This window comes from Phaeoacremonium minimum (assembly GCF_000392275.1).
Source record: "Phaeoacremonium minimum UCRPA7 unplaced genomic scaffold PA7_03_scaffold_410, whole genome shotgun sequence".
In the NCBI taxonomy this organism is placed as follows: domain Eukaryota; kingdom Fungi; phylum Ascomycota; class Sordariomycetes; order Togniniales; family Togniniaceae; genus Phaeoacremonium; species Phaeoacremonium minimum.
In genome coordinates, this window is record NW_006921312.1 from 18,940 (window position 1) to 31,149 (window position 12,210).

Below are 12,210 nucleotides of genomic sequence, written 5' to 3' on the forward strand. Positions count from 1 at the left end.
CCCTGGTGGAGGAGTACTTGAGACGAGACCGATGCTGTGGGCCTGGATCAATGAGGCTGGACCCTGATCTTCAACAGCCCCATGCGGCATCCCGCGGCAACCTTGCAATTCAGAGCAGAGCTCACAGTAATGACAGCGCAATCGCCCTTTTCCAATGTATTGTTTTTCAAGAAACTATCTACCTGTAAATGTGATATTGAGCGCACACAGAGGATATGGGACTGCATAAATTTGTTGGAAAGTCATGGCTGCCTCCCTTTCCGCAAATGAGCATTCATTCGCTGCAATTTTTCGAGACGTCAAAGCCTCGCGCTTGCAAGACATGTGCCATGTTGGGCAACCAGCTTCTAGCTCCCTGTGAAATATGACAGAAGCATTAGAGAGGAGCAGCTCCCGTTTCAGGGACGTACAAAGAGGACGATTGAAGCTTGTAATTTGCTTCGCGTCTTATAAAAGGTGGAAGCTTCAACCTACCACCTTTTGGATTTGAAAGTATGAACGGGTGGAATCTAACAGCCTCGATTATTATTGAACTAATTCTATTGGCGAAACTAAACGGACTGCCAGATGGCTCGCACGAAGGTGCTCGGGCGAGGGCTCATCCTGTCTTTCCAATACATCGACGCGGCCTTCTTCATTGAAGAAAATCAGAGAGTCCGAGAAGCTCTCGAGAGGGTGGGATTCGCAGTTAAGGAGCTTTTTGTTGATTCAGATAACTTTGAAAATGATCTGACCAGCTTTCTGGACGGCAAGGATAAGCCTCGATTCATCTATGTCAATGGGCACGGGGAGGACCGTGGGAACGAGCTTGTTCTTTCCAGGTAGGAAAAACGACATCTAATCGGATGTGAGGAGTCTAAAAGCTGACAATCCACAAGCCATAGTACGTATGGCGACCCAAATTGCAGCGAGATTGAATGGGGAGTCATACGGGATATAATAGCAGAAGCGGAGTGTGACGTCCTTGTTGTGCTTGACTGCTGTTTCGCTGGGTTGGCAACGATCACCAACGACGCCGGAAAAGTGGACTATGCAAAGGAACTGATCGCCGCTACCAGCTGGGATACCGACACATCTGACAGATTAGCCCCAGCCTTGTGTCAGGCACTTGCCATATGGAACTCGGACTCCAACACACGAACGGCAGCCAGCCTCTTCGAACGACTGACGATGGAACTTCGCCAAATGCGGATCAAAGCAGACGAGGGAGAGTTGGAGGGTATTGAGGTACTCGAGCGAATGAAACGAGTAGCTGATAGGAACCTCAAGAAATCTCGCAAAGAGCACCACAAGCTTCAGGTACAGGTCCTGGACATTAAGATAGCACAGGCGTTTGTGGAGAGGGAGGTTGAGGATTACGAGCACGAGAGTGATATGTTGCAAGACAAGTTAGACTCTGCAAAAAGACATCGTGCTGCTACCAAAGGTCAATTCCGGCAACCGCATTACAGCACGGCGATGTCGCCTACTGTAACTTGGAACCTCCGTCCTCGGAAGGGGAGAGCATGAGAGCGAGCCAAGGCTTGCTCGTCTTGAGTTTTACTTCGACTGCCTAATTCCAGCTCAGTTGGAAGCGTTGAGAAGCGACAAGGTTATCTTATTAAACAGGGTTAGTCGCCTTGCTGATGCAAACGGCATATACATCGGAGATTTCATAGGATTGTGATCGTGACTCCAAACACAAACCCCTAGAATGGAAAGAGATTTGAATTCCCCTCATCATTATCCTTGTTTAGTCATATACTACAGCATAAGCTCTCTCGTCAGGACTCCAAAGCCAGATGCTTAGTCTATGTCGACCTAATGGAAAGTTGTCGCATCTCGTTGCTCTTTGCACATTGGCATGAAATTGGCTCTGCCACCATCCCGAGGCAAGACTCAATTAGACTCCAAGAGACTACTTTGGCTTTCAAGTCTCCCCCCTTTTATATATATATATATATTTTTCTTTTTTTTGAGCACGTTAAACCTTCGGGCAATCAGAAGAAAACCAGTTCGGAAGTCTCACTGTGAGTGACCAGATAACGACATACGATAAGTCTCCGCAAGACTACCCTCGACTTGTAGTTTCGATTCATCATTCAGAGGGGCGAAACCGGGTGCAGCGTATTCTCATCTAGGCGATATTTGCAAGGCAAGGAGAAAGATGGCGTCTATCGTCACGGTTGCAGAACGGTTCCTCTATTTGTGATAGCGAGGACTCGAGCAACACATTTTAGAACAAATACCCCGGAGTATGAAGATACATTAGGGCCATTGCATCAGAATGCACCTTTATTCAGCTTGCTAGTTTAGGTATGTTTGGTCGGGTATCATAGGGGTAAGTAACGCAGGACCTAGGTAGTCAACACCAGGTAGGCAACACTGGCATCAGCATGCGAGAGGAGTAATTATTTGACAAAGACGCTTAAATTCTGGCCTTTTCAAAAAGTAGATTGAAGAGCTCATCAGTCTAAGGGGGGCATCGGTGTGAGTTGTTAATTTAGAAACTTCTCCGTTCTAATGATTTGATTCCAACGATATGTTCTTCATGCCTCGGATTAATTTGTACATTTGATAGGGTATTTACTCTTCAGCAGCCTGAATGTTCTCTAACCTCTAGGAGACACATGTTGTTCACTCTTCATCATCGGCTTCGCCAGCCTTCTTTCTCGCCTCAGCCTCGCGTGCCCACTCCTTCGCCTTGGCCGAGACCTTCTCGCGGCTCTTTGGGTCGCCATTCTCCTCCTCCCACTTGGCCCAGCGCTGGAACCATGCCTTGGCACGCCTCGCCTTGAGGCTCTTGACCTTGGTGCCACGCTCAAACACATCGCGAACAGTGGCTGGGTCAGCGTCACCAGCATCCTTAGCCTTGTTGGCGGCAAACACGGAGATTTCTAGATCGAGGAGCTGATTCCACAGGTCGAACTTCTTGGGATATGTAGCAAGAAGACCTTCGAAGATGGTGCGGCCGCGCTCGGGGTCGCCGTTTGACGAACGGAATTCAAGTGCAGCAAATTTGGTTGTCAGGGCTAGATGAGTGTGTGATGGCAAGGTCTGAGTTGCGCGCGGCAATAGCGCTCGCGCTCGGTCCGGAGATCCTCTTGTGTTGTGCAGGAAATGTGCGAAGTTGGTCCAGACCTGCGGTGACTTGCCTCCAAACTTCTTGACCATGACCTGGAAGAGATCGTCGGCTTTCTATAACAATAGTCAGTAATATTTCTCATGTTGAGTTGACGGTATTTAACGTACTCGGTGCTTGTTAGTCTGGATGTAGATGCTCGTAAGCCGCTCATAGACCTCCTGTTCGTCATTGTACTGGCAAGCCCTCTTGAAGACCTCGTCGAGAGTCTCGTCGGAGCCGTATGCATTTTCCAAGTTTAGGTACGCGATCCACATGTTGAGCTTCTCGGTCTCTTCCCGGATGTTGATCGTCTTGATGGCTCGCTCGGCGACTTCTCTCGCCTTGGACAGCTCACTGACTTGCAGCTGGAATGCCATGTATGCTCTCCACAGTTCGGATGAGTCTGGCTGACCAAGGAGAAGCCTCTCAAAGTCGCTGGCAGTCTGCGGGCCATGGGCATCAAGCTCTGCCGTACGATCAATCTGGATTTCAGGCTTTCTCTTCTTCTTCTTCTTCTTTTCTGAGCTGTCCGCCCCAGCTTCAGAAGCCGCATCGGCTCCATCATCGGCAGCATCCAGCGCAGCACCAGACCAGTCGAATCCACCGGCGTCCAAACCTGCTCCTCCGGTCGGCTGATCAGCCATCTCAACATCGTCTTCCTCTTCCTCTGATTCCTCCTGGTTGTCCGTGCCGGTGATAACAATATCTCCAGAAGCGTCTATCACGAGATCATCACCGCTATCGTCGTCCTCATCTTCACTATTAGAGAAAAGAGGGGCGCCTTCTTCGTCACCATCGCTATCCATCTCATCATCTTCGTCCTCGAAGTAGGAAACCTTCAATCCGAAGCTGATCCGCTTCTTGGCGGGATCAACCTTCAAGATGCGAGCCTTTACTACATCATCTTTGTTGTAAAGCTTCCTGGCATCCGTAACCTTCTTGTCGGCCATTTCGCTCCGGTGGCACAGACCGCTCACATTGTCGGATTTGTCAATGACAATGAAGGCGCCAAATTCCTCAATAGCACGAACCTTACCAGTTACAACCTGACCAACCTTGAAGTCAGAGTATGTAAGCAGCGGAACGAAATCCTTTTCCACAACGGAAGCCTTGAGGCTCATCTGCACGTGGCCAGTGGTTTCGTCCAGGGATGTAATGCGGCCTTTGACCAATTGATCTACCTGGAAGTGTGCTTTCCAATCCTTGATGAAACTGTCCGACAGGTCCGAGATCCTCACCATGGCAGATACATCACCACCGAGACTGACAAAGACGCCCTTATCAGCGACATTCTTGACAAAGCCACGAACGATGTCTCCAACTTTGAGCTGACTTGCGCTCTTAATTTCACGGTCTTCAACTGGTAATGAGGAGTTGAGAATACGTGATGGCCGGGTGGATAGGCGAACACGCTTGTTGCTCTTGTCTAAGTCCACGATGGATACTCGAACAACACCGTTCTTAGAGAACTTGAGTGTGCTCGCGTGTTCGTAATCGTCTGCAATATCGACAAGATAAATCGGGCCAGATACAATCTCGCTGAGCTTGACCATGACTTGGCGCTCACTGACCTTGGTGATCTTACCGGGTAGCACTAGGTCTTGTGTGATGCTGTCCCAAGTAAGACTCTCGGCTGAGTCGTTGGACCGGGCGGAGAGATCAAGACGATTTTGGGAAGCATCGACGGCGAGGACTCTAACGCGGAGAGCTGATCCAATAGGAAAATTTGCGCCTAACTCACCAAGTAGTGATAAATCGTCAGACGCCTCGATAGCCTCAATTCGTCCTCGAACGTTCGGCGTAATATTGACCCACAGACAATTCTGGCTGACATTGTTGACGAAGGCAATTAGACTTGATCCGACCTCAATATTCTCGAGGCTTAGAGGCTCAGCAAGGATGTCTGCCTTCAAGTCGCTTGGCTTTGCAGAAAGTTCGAGCAGGGAATGTGTCGAACGGTGCGTTATTGGAAGGAATCGATGCTTCTTTGCATCGTGAACACCGAGTACACGCACGTCCACTATGTCGTTTGCTTTAAATTTTCTCAACGGGCTCTTGCGGTTCGAAATTTCATCCCATGTATCAAATACCTCGGAGACATCAATGCGGCCTTGGATGTTGTCGGCCAGCCTCACATTGACCTGTGTCTCCTTAACGGAGACAACCCTGGCCTTGGTAATTTTGCCCGCAGAGATATCCTCTATGCTTTGAATCTTCTCGTCCACCGGATTGGCAGCAGCTGGGCCAGACTTAGATGCCTTAGGTTCCTTTGCGTCAGCAACCGAGGGGATTGCTACGACGGTCCGACTGTGTTCTCTGTCGACTGAGATAATCTTGACAGATAATGATTGCAACTTTCGTAACCCAAAATCAGGTTCAGATTGGGACTCCTGGGCCATCATGGCCTTCGGCAGCAGTGCGGTGACATTGGAAGCGAATTGGACGAAGACAGCAGTAGGTGTAATGTTGCGTACAAAGCCTGCCACCAAATCTCCCGCTTTGGCTTGATCTAAGCTTGCAAGAAGCTTGCCCTCCTTCGCAGCCGTCACGAGACTCGGCTTTTGGCTGAGCGTGACTGCTCGACGGCTTTCGTTCTTTTCTAGAACAACCAGCTCAGACAGAGTTTGGCCAACATGAATCTTCTTCAGTGCAGCTTGGTTCTTGTTGGCGGACTTATCCGTTAGATGACCGCCAGGTAGGATTGCCTTCAGTAGGCTGCCTTCTAATTCAACGAAGACATCGTCTTCCGTCTTTTGGCTAACCTTTCCTGAAACGATATCTCCAACCTGGAGGTTCTTCAAAGCCACTTGCCTCTCCATGCCAAAGGCAGACGGATCCTTGCAGGAAACGACAAGTCGGTTTGAGTCCGCATCAACATCCAAAACATGAACTGTCACGACTTGTCCAACGCGAAAATGCTCCTTAGGGTCTTGAATGAAAGCTTCGCTCATCTCAGAGATTGGCAAGAAACCCCTGAGGGGTCCATAGAACTGCACAATAGCGCCGTTCTTTAGGAATGTGACAATTGTGCCCGGAACCTGCATGCCTAGCGAGACTTCGTCAAAAGACTTGATGGCAGGAGCATCTGAGTTGACCAGTGTCTTCTTCAAGGTAAGACGGAGCTGACGCTTGGTGAGGTCGGTAGACAGGACACGGGCCTTGACCTTCATACCTTCTCTGAACTTCTTCTCCGGATGCTGCAGACGAACATCTGAGAGGTGCATCTCCGACACAAGGCCAGAAATTCCCTCAGAAAGCTTCACAATCATACCATGGACACCATTCTCTCCAATAATGAGCTTCTCAATGGTGCCATTGACCACTTCGCCGATCGGAACATCTTCAAGACGAAGGAAGGGCTGATCCAAAATATTTTGCTCGAAAGACAGATGGAACACGCCGTCCATAGGGTTGTAGCCAACGACTCGTCCACGGTGGACGGACCCGACCTTGAAAGGGCCACTGGACTCGTATAGAGCATCGACCTTTCCATCCTTTACACGAGAAATGTGGACGAAGCCAGGAACATTCTTAATTCCAATGTCAACGAAGAGACCAATATCTGCTTCGACCTTTGTGACGGTGCAGCTCTCGACCAGCGAAGAGATTGGGAGAACGTCCAATGGAGATTTTGATTTGCTCTTTTCGCCCGCGGTCTTCGAGGTGAGTGACGAGACATGTTCCAATATTGAAATACCCAACTTAGGGTCCTTGGCCTCTGGGAATGTGCAGATGACACGTGCCTTGAACTTGGATCCAACCTTGTACTTAGCCTCCAGGTCCGCATTATTTGGGCCGTGACCAGAATGGATGAGATCAGCTGTCACGTCGAGAGACCCTAGTACCTTGCCGACAATACCTCTCCTAGACACATCGGAAACCAAGACATCGACAACAGTGCCAGGTAGAAATGTGTTAATCGTGGTGGCATCGCGTGGGAAATCCTTCAGATTTCCGAGCTTCTCGCTCCTGGTCGTTAATTGCACCACTTTGCCATTCACCGTCTTTCCGGTAACCAAGCACAACTGAACGGCGCCAGCCTCTAGTGTCCCCTTGGCCTCTTTCTTCGACAGAAATCCGCGAAGTTTGGAGCCAGCAATGCCTAGGTCCATAACATATCCATGGTCCTCAACACTGGCGACAGCGGCCATGACGGTGCTGTGCTCCACCACATCTCCTTCCGAAAGCCCAGCATTGGATTGCTCCGGGCGCAGAGACAGTTCAATTCGGCGCTTAGATTTCCCAACGAGGACTGCATCTTCTATCGTTGATACGACATATGCCCGAACGTACTGTCCAACGGTGAAAATATTTCGTAGCTCAACATCTGCATTGCCTTCTTGTTCTTCTTCGCTATCGTCGGCAGCGGCAGCTTCAACTCTTTTCGTTAGGGCAGTCGAGACGGCTGTGAGTGAGACGTGGCCTGTGAGATTGTTAGGCAAGGCGACCACTATGTCGAGGTCGTTGATCTCCCAAACTTGTCCAAGGACCAAGGAGCCTTTCACCAGTCGCTACCAATCGGTCAGTACATTGATCTAATCCTCGCGAGATGCTACGCCCGATGACTAATTTCGTACCTTGTAATTAAGACTCTCAATCTTGACAGCGTCTTCATCCCGAAGCAGTTTATCGAGGCCCTTCCCATCCTTGGAGGTTGATTTCCGCTTCTTCTTCTTTTGTCCTTTCTCTGCCTTGGACGGTGTCTCGGTTTCCTGTTCGAAGAGTGCATCATGCTTTGCCTGAACCTGGATCTGCTTGTGCTCGAGCGGAGATAGAACGCTTCCACCTCCCCGAGGGAACAGAGGCTCCTCCTCTTTCAATTTTGAAATGATTGGCACCGCAGGACTTGCGTTGGATGCTGCTTTGGGTGATTTGGTGGTTCCCTTGGCTTCACCTTTTGGCCTCTTGGACGGCCCTTCCTTGCCTCCAGGGGCGTCTTTCCGCTTGAGGGAGCTCATTTCTGTGGTTGGCGTGTCCAGTTGTCCGAGACAGAGCCGGATGCCTTTTTTGCAGATTGGAGCGTACGGGAGAGACAGACAGTAGGTAGATTTCAATTGCGACCCGCCAAAACTTTTTTTTCTTTCAGTTTGGGCAATTCTCCGCAGTGGCATCCTTATCGATAAGAGAATGGCGGATTTCAGGTGTGTGCCAGAGAGGCAGGCGGTGAGAGCAGCTCATTAGTGCTTGTTTTAGCCGTCGCCCAATGAATGAATCATGCATGCCAGCCCCCTGCAGTGTCGTCACTCCATTGGTGGGGTTCTAGGTTCAGCAGTCCAGCGGCTTGTTATCGCCTGGCCACGCAAGGCTCAAGGCAGCGGAATAACACCTAACATCAATCAACACACGTCAACACCAAAGACCGAAGCCAGAACAGCTTGCCTTTCTGCCCCCGAAGTATCCTCTGATCCTCGTAGGAGCATATTAGAGAGGTATGCCGTAATATGAGCCCCCGAAAGCGTGCACGGCCAAATCCTGCGGAAGCAAGCTCGACCAGCCTTCCCGCAGCGATGACGCCCTCGCAGCCGAGCAGCAGCAGCACAACGTCACAGCCGAAACCTCCAAGCCTCGCACCCTCGCAACCAAGCACAACCTCCCAGACCAGCAACATCTCGTCCCAGGCTACATTTCAGGGACCGTCCTCTTCAAATACGCCGTCGAGTGCAAAGGCAGAGTTCCAGCAACTGGCTGGCGGGGAAGTCCCGAGTACTCCGCAGAAGGGCCTGAAGCAGGTTCGTCTGGATCTGGCATTATATCATACATCACGACAACTAACAAGCAGGTCGGCAGGTCCACAAAGCTCGCAGCTGGTATGGCTCGTTGTCACGGAAGTCCCAGGCGTCTACACAGGTGGCCAAGGAGACCATATTGGGTGGGACTATGAAGCCCAGCTCGACACCCGACTTCAGCCGCTTCGACACCAAGAAGAGCATTGATACAGTGAACTTCGATCCACCCGATCATTCTACTACGACTTTACCAAACATACCCGAAACCGCAACAGATGCACCCAAGGAAGAGAGCAAGGCCAAGTTACCCCAAGAGAGTAGCATGAGTGGCGACTCGCAGAAGAAATCGGATGATGGGAACACTGAAAATGGAAAACCGGCGATGAATTCGGTGCAGGCAGAACATCCATCCGCAGAAGCTTCACAACCGCCGCCGACTGCATCGACGTCATGGCTGACATGGTTTGCTCGACCTTCGACCGCCACGGAAGCGAAGGCTCCAGAAGCCGAGGCTGCACCACAGGAAGCTCCGAAGGAGTCCGTGCAGCCACAACAACCGCCTGCCGAGCCCATGCAGATCGATACACGAACCCCGCCAGCAGTCGAACATCCCGAATCAGCATCCGGATCATACTGGTTCAGTTTCTGGCAAAGTGCAACTGTAGCCGCGACCAATCCATCTCAGGCGCCCGAGCCTACTGAACAGCCAAGTGTCACGAGCGAAGCGCCCAAAGAACCCGAGGACGCCGTGATGCAAGATGCTCCCCCTCCGCCAAAGCCAGACCCGTCTCCACAACCTTCGGCAGGTTCGACATGGGCATTCTGGTCGAGAGATACACCCAAGAAGTCTCCCGGAAAGCCAGACCAAGTTCAGGAGCCTGGCGAGCTAGCCGTCATCGGAGATGGATCTGAGACTCACCCCAAGCGAGCAAGTCAAATTGAGGTTAACGAGCCTTCTTCAAAGGCATCCTCGGTTAAAGATGGCAAGGGGAAGGATATTCAACCCAAGGCTAAAGCGCCAAAGAAGACCAAACGAGTCCGGCCACAATCTATGGAGATTGATGAGGCGTTGCCTATCCGCCCCGAAACGCCCAAATCAGACACCTCTTCCCTCAAGGGAGAATCAAGCACCAAAGCTGGTGCAAAGACGCCGATAGCAACCAAGACTTTGCCGTCAAATCTACTCCTACCATCTTTTGGTAGTACCTATCGTATGAAGGAGAATCCGTCAATACTGAAGCAAATCACACAACTCCTTCTGCGGACGCGACAATCGCCTGCGAAACATGTATTTCTGGCGAGAGAACCGCCCAAACTCAAGAAAGCTGTGGCGATTGGTGTCCATGGTCTATTTCCCGCAACATACCTGCGACCAATGATTGGCCAGCCCACAGGGACATCGATCAAGTTTGCGAACCATTGTGCAGATGCTGTCCGGAGATGGGCCGACTCTCACGGATGTGAGGACTGCGAGATTGAGAAGGTCGCTCTTGAAGGAGAGGGCAAGATAGGGGAGCGAGTAGAGAATCTATGGAAGCTGCTCCTAAATTGGATAGAGCACATACGCAAGGCAGACCTGATCATGCTCGCCTGCCACTCCCAGGGCGTTCCTGTCACGATCATGCTGGTTGCGAAGCTGATCGAGCTGGGCATCATCACCACCGCCAAGATAGGGGTATGCGCGATGGCTGGTGTCTCGCTGGGGCCATTCCCAGACTATAAATCCGGCATGGGTATGCTGATGGGCTCCGCTGCCGAGCTTTGGGACTTCGCCAATTCCGAGAGCGAGGTATCGAAGAGGTACGAGAACTCGCTGAAGGTCATCCTTGGGTACGGAGTCCGGGTCACCTACATTGGGAGCATCGACGATCAGGTCGTCCCGATGGAGTCTGCTGTCTATTCACCAGCCAACCACCCGTACATCTACCGAGCTGTTTTCATTGACGGCCGAATACATGCTCCAGACTTGTATGTGAACCACAGAAGACTTATCATTTCTGTATATTTGCTGACTTTCATATAGCATTGCACACCTTGTCGGATTTGCGCTGAAGTTGCGCAATCTTGGCATCTCAGACCACGGGCTTATACGAGAGCTCTCCATCTCCCTAGCAGGGAGTCTGTATGGAGGGGAAGGGCACTCTCGTTTGTACGATGATGGCCAGGTCTACGAGTGCGTGATACTCCTTTCTTACCTTCACGATATAGTGTGTGCTAACACAATTCCAGTCTTGCCGTGACCCATTGTCTTGAGACAAGCAACGTGGGCAACTTGCCCTGCGACATTCAGAAGTACGAGGGGCTCGCTAACCCCAACCCGTACCACCTGCCGTGGATTATGCGCGGCCTGCTGGAGGAGGACTTTGTCAAGACGGAGCTGACGGCCGAAACGACGGAGCTCGTCAAGCAATTTGATGACTGGAAGCCGGTGACCAAGGCATTGAAAGACGTGAAGTATAGACTAGAGGCTGTACGGTCGAAGCTATGAGTGCACTGCACGAATAACGATATATATGCATACATCAGAAGCGACGGACTAGAGCGCGCATGTATATGGTGTATGGGGATACCCGGGGAACGGCGTATAGAGCTCTGCATTGGTAACACTGGAATATGAATATGAATTGTAGCAACTCACGACATTATTCTTTGTCGTCATTCTTTATACATGGTGAAGAGGCTCTCCGGATATGCTATTCAAGATGCCGAGATTGGCCGGCAGTCTCCCTGGGTGTGTATCTCCCGACTGCAACCGGGGACCATCAGGCTGCATTAGCGCTGTAGCCGTGGCCTGAGTTGTGGGCAGAGTGTGGTGGCTGCCTAGCGGCCTTTTGGAGGCCTTGTTACCGTGCTGTCGGATCCTCAAAGGGGGGACATTTTGCCTCCCCTCGGTCCCCTCCCCAAGCAAGAATCACTAGCGGGGAGTCGGCCTCGTCTAGATGGACCCCCTGCAGCCCAGCCCAGCCCAGCCCAGCCAGCCTAGCAGCCTTTCTTCACCATATCTCACCACCGCATGCGCACGCATTCAACTCGCGCAAACCACTCGGGGATTTTTCTCTTCTCCTTAACGTTATACTCCTGTCAGACGACACTTACCAAGATACCCCCCTTCAAAGTTGCATTGCATTTTGCATATACCGTGAGCGATCACCGCATCACATCACAGCACATCCTTTGTATACTTACTCTACTGGCTTTATTTTCTTTGCATCCACAACCGCCTTTCATTCTTGTTTGCCCCATGTCGCGATAGCTACAAGCCATCAACGCGCGTCCCTCTTTTTTCCACCCCACGTTGAACAAGGCTGCAACCGCCCACCCGGACGCGGCCCCGGTCCCCAGCTCCCTCGAGCCTCGAGCCTCGAGCCTCGAAAACCTCGC

General features: G+C 51.3%; 2 protein-coding genes across 2 annotated transcripts; one reads left to right on the forward strand and one right to left on the reverse strand.

Moving 5' to 3' along the window:
- Positions 1–2,616: 2,616 nt before the first annotated feature.
- UCRPA7_5320 (putative rrna biogenesis protein rrp5 protein) lies at positions 2,617–8,061 on the reverse strand (the record flags this gene model as incomplete). Its single annotated transcript, XM_007917867.1, has 3 exons — positions 2,617–3,177; positions 3,232–7,614; positions 7,681–8,061. The coding sequence occupies 3 exons, from the start codon at positions 8,059–8,061 to the stop codon at positions 2,617–2,619; spliced, it is 5,325 nt and encodes a 1,774-aa protein (XP_007916058.1).
- Positions 8,062–8,230: 169 nt separating this feature from the next.
- On the forward strand, positions 8,231–11,317 carry UCRPA7_5321 (hypothetical protein; the record flags this gene model as incomplete). Its single annotated transcript, XM_007917868.1, has 5 exons — positions 8,231–8,244; positions 8,609–8,832; positions 8,883–10,797; positions 10,853–10,978; positions 11,059–11,317. 5 exons carry the CDS (start codon positions 8,231–8,233, stop codon positions 11,315–11,317), a joined length of 2,538 nt encoding a protein of 845 aa, XP_007916059.1.
- Between the last annotated feature and the right edge of the window lie 893 nt (positions 11,318–12,210).